The following is a 4,472-nucleotide window of genomic DNA, read 5'->3' on the forward strand; positions in this document are numbered from 1 at the left end:
AACCACATGGTGGCTCACAACCATCCGCAACGAGATCTGGCGCCCTCTTCTGGAGTGTCTGAAGACAGCTACAGTGTACTTACATATAATAAATCTTAAAAAAAAAAAAAAAAAAAAACTGACCATATATAACCAACAAAAACACAGCCAATAAATCATGGATCAGTAAGTTCCAAGGCCTAATGAACTTGAGAATTGGCAATTGTGTGGCCCCAGGTGCAAGCTCTTCAGCCTCCCCATCTACAGAAGAAGAGATCAGCAAAGAGCAGAACTCCGCTGTAGCCAGTGGACCTGGGGGGAGGGGGAATATGTGTGCATTAGAACTTCCCTATAGATACTAAAGAGGGGGTGTGGGGTAAGGGTATCGTGATACTGACAGTAGCTTGAGTCACAGTGGAGGAGGAGAGCAGCAGGGAGCAATGGGGAGTTGGCTATAACCCCTACATAAGCAGTAGGGGCTGCTGGCTTCCTAGCTCTAGCTGTTCTCACCTCTTACATAGGAACCTTTATCTCTACTGATGATATAGCTGTAGGGATGGACTGAGACCCCCCCCCCTAAGGCTATGACAACTCTTTGACTGTGCATGAAACTCTGGGTCTTAGGCCTATCTTACCATCTGGAGCTGCACTTTTCCCTTGGTTGTATAAAAACTACCTTACTCTCATCCTCCTGTGCACTGCCTCTGAAGCACTCCCCACAGATTTCCATCTTTCCCTGCTACACTTAGAAATGGACTATCCAAAGACCCTCTCATTCAGTCAACCCCACATCAGCCACTCACCAGCATTCCTAACCCTTAATGTGTCAGACCCTGCCAGATCCTAGGAAAGACACCTGGGCTGAAGCTTGTGGTACAAGAAGGGGAAAAACTCCATGATAATATGACCATGGGCAATAGGACAGCTGCATGCAGTAATCAGGTGACACTGGGAGCCAGGAGAGTTGGGCTCTGGGGAGAAGACTACCAAGATAGGATGTTGGCTGAGCTAGAGTGGACTCTAAGCAGGAGCTGGATGTCTGGCAGGGAAATGACCCAGAGACATTCAGTAAATAGGGAGGACAGAAGCAGAGTGGAGGAAAGGGTTTCAAACATATCCTCTACGCAGGGCCACTAGAGGATAACAGGACCAGCAGTAAGCCAGGTGGGGTGTGGTCATGTCCAAGTCTCTTGGGTTTGAGGGTCTGACAATCACGTAAGATGTCAGATACATTCTCAAGTCTCTTCAGAAAAGGAAGTCAAAGTCAGACTCTGGAGCTAGGACAGCACAATCTCTTGAGGTTGTCTCAATGCCTGAGACATTATATGTGAACATTTGTGAAAGGAAGACACTTACTCTCCCCCAGAGGCCCACTGTGATTCACCCCTCACGTCTCAATCCCTATCCATCACCATACAGTGCAAACTTATGGCTCCAAGGTCTATAATATGTGGCTGCTGATGAGAAGAATGAAGCCTGCAGAAACACTGGGAAAAGGGAACTTTAGTTCATACCGACATGTAGGACCTCGTGCCCACGAAGGAGTTGGCCATAGAGTCAATTAGCTGCCCGCTGACCCCAAAATCACAGAGTTTGATCTCCCCACGTGAGTTCACTAGAATGTTGGATGGCTTGACATCTGTGAAGAGAAAACAAGAAATGAGAGACTTAATGCAGGATGGTTGGGGAGGGGGAGGATCAGTGCTCTCTAGACCACACCACATGCCCCAATCCAGGCAATCCTTGACTTGCAAACTCCAAAGACAGTAGATAATAGATGTCTATTCTCTGAGAACTCAGACCTGGCCATATGACTCATCAGGAGTCAGCTATCATCACCAGTCAAAATGTCAAAGTCTGGAGCAGGGCACATTGGCTCTTGGGAGGCAAAAGCAGACAGACCTTTGAATTCAAGGTTAGCCTGGTCCACAGAGTTAGTTCCCAGGGTTACACAGAGAAACCTTGTCTCAACAGACCAAAAGAAACAGGAAGAGGAAAATTCAAAGGCTATTACTTCAGGTACCCGTACTAGCAAGACACAGTGTGACTACTACTAAGATTAAAAAGGAATGTAAGGCTGTATGGTCCTGCCTGCTCAGCTTCCAGTACTGGGATCACAGGTTCATGCCACCAAACCCAGCTAAATTATTTATTCTTTTTAAAAGTTTTTTTTTTTTGAGACAGTTTTCAAAACTGCTTTATAGTCCTAACTGTCCTGGAACTGTGCAGATCAGGATGGCCTCAAACTCAGAGATTCATCTGCTTCTACTTCCTGAGTGCTGGGATTAAAGGCGTGCACTAGCACTGCCTGGCTTACTTGTTTCTTCTTAAATAGATTCTAAAAATCTTCCCAAATTGGGGGCAGAGAGGAGACAGCCTTATAATATTCCAGGTAGCCCTTCCCCTGGCTAGCCTGTACCGTCCTCATCATCAGTTCACACCAGCTCTAGCAAGGCAAGAAGAGCTCTCAGAGTCTGTTTTACCTTGCTAAACCCTGAGCCAACACAAACCATGGAATGAGCATATCTACACTCAGCACCATGGTGTGACCTTTCCAAGACCCAGCCCTCACTATCAGTCTAGCATCTCTATGGAGCCAGAAACCTCTCTACAACTAACTCCACCTCCCACAGAGACTCTCAGAGGTTATTCAGGCACCGGGAGAAATCTTAAATGTATCAGGTTCCTCCCCCACTTCCAATACAGAGCTATGTATGGGTCAAGGGTTTATTCACGGTCACAGGGCAAAAACTGCCCTCCGTCTAACATCCTATGACCACATTCCTAAGCAGTCCGAAAGACTACTGGCTACTGAGTACCTGCCTCAAATAGGTGCCCCGCAGAAAGGGCAGGGGCATGCTGCCAAATTCCCAGAAGCATCCAGCATACATACTACTGGTGTTAGGAGATAATTCAACCAATGAGAGACTGTAACACTCACAGCCATTACTAATGCAAGGTGTGAGGGCACACCTGCACGGTCTTCTATTGAAGCACTACTTTAACACTAGGTAGGTGGCAGGGGCCAGCTGTTCTTTCTCTAACAACAGCTTACAGAGTGCAGAACAGACCTCAGGTCACATGTTTGGGATATGGGAGCAACTTAGGAAGAGCCAAGGGAGTGATGTGCCTGTAGGGCTGACAGAGGCAGCGCATGGAAGGCCCTCTAACATAAGCCTTCTCCCCAATGTTTCTCATGGCATTTCAGGTATGACCTGAAGCAAGAGAGGAGCACTGTGGGAGCCCTTCCACCTATGCTACATGTACTTTTTGGAAAGTCCTGGTTCCTCTGAGCAGGGTGGCTCACATCACAGAGTGAGCCCTTGTCTGCATATATACTACACACACACCATCCCAGAGGAAGCTGCCCTGACCCTCTCAGCCCAGAGCATCCCCTCCATGATAGCCGCATTCTTTGGCACTGCTGCTTTCTCTCCCTCCAGGCCGCAGCAGCTGCTCTCTGAGGCTGAGTTGCCTCTAGCTGGGTTTTGCATCTGATTTCTATTCACATGGCAAGCAGGCATCTGCACTTGAGCTTACATAACCCTGCTCTCCCTTATGTGGTTCTGAACTCCAGCTTCAGCCTCCTAGACCCACCCATCTGCAGGGATTACTGGGGCTGGAGAAAATGAGAGGCTTTACCCTTCAGGCCTTGAGAGCCAGATATACTGCATGAAGTCCCTCCTGGTGATCAGGAGACCTAGCGCAGTAGAGAATGCTGCTAGAGTGTCAGGCAGAAAATGTGCCTCACCCTACCCCCACCTAGTTAGCCCAGATAACTCTTTCTGGCAGTAGAAAGTGTGAGGTGTCAAATAAGGCTAGAATGAATTCATTTCCTAATCTCAAAGGGCACTGTGGAATAGCTTCCCAAAGCTGCTCCCCACTCTTCCTCTCCCCATATTTTCCCCCTCTACCTTCTACACATGACAGCTAGAACTCCTCCAGAATAGCCCCTATACAGACTGCTATGGCTCCCGTTTGCCTTGAAACACAGTCCAAACAAAGCCCCTTTTGCTGGCTCTGCAAACTTCCCAATGTTTCTTATCTCCCTCTCTCCCTGAGCTAATCCAGGTTGGCCTGAATCTAATTGCCCAGTGTGTTAAGTCCTGCCTCCTCTCTTCTCTTTTGCTGTTCCCTGCATCCGAAATGTCTTCTTGTCTACCTGCCCTCCCTTGTCTACTTTTGGTGTCTAGAACCTGAGTCCCCTTCCCAACTTGGGAGATTTACCTGAGCTTCTTCCCACACTGTCCCAGCAGAAGCCTCAAAGGGCACAGGAGAAGCCCAGCACTTCTCAACAGCTTATCTAAGCCTCTAGTTCTCCCCCAACCTTTCAGGTCCAGGTGTTGGTAAGCCAAGCAGTGTTCTGTGTGAAGTAACCACTGGGCTCCCAAGCTGCTAGGAAGCCCATAGCATACTGAATGGTACTCCCTTTCCTGCCCCATTGGGCCAATTCTCTTTAGCAATGGGGAAAATCTTCTTCTTTTTTTTTTTTT

General features: G+C 48.1%; 1 protein-coding gene across 1 annotated transcript in view; it reads right to left on the reverse strand.

Moving 5' to 3' along the window:
• Positions 1-4,472, reverse strand: part of Map2k1 (mitogen-activated protein kinase kinase 1) — a 63,001-nt gene that overhangs the window by 6,811 nt on the left and 51,718 nt on the right. The window contains exon 6 of the mRNA XM_021171980.2: positions 1,494-1,618. Within this exon, the coding sequence (XP_021027639.1) occupies positions 1,494-1,618 (125 nt within the window). The remainder of the gene's footprint in view (positions 1-1,493; positions 1,619-4,472) is intronic.

This window comes from Mus caroli, chromosome 9, assembly GCF_900094665.2.
Source record: "Mus caroli chromosome 9, CAROLI_EIJ_v1.1, whole genome shotgun sequence".
NCBI classification, from domain to species: Eukaryota; Metazoa; Chordata; class Mammalia; order Rodentia; family Muridae; genus Mus; species Mus caroli.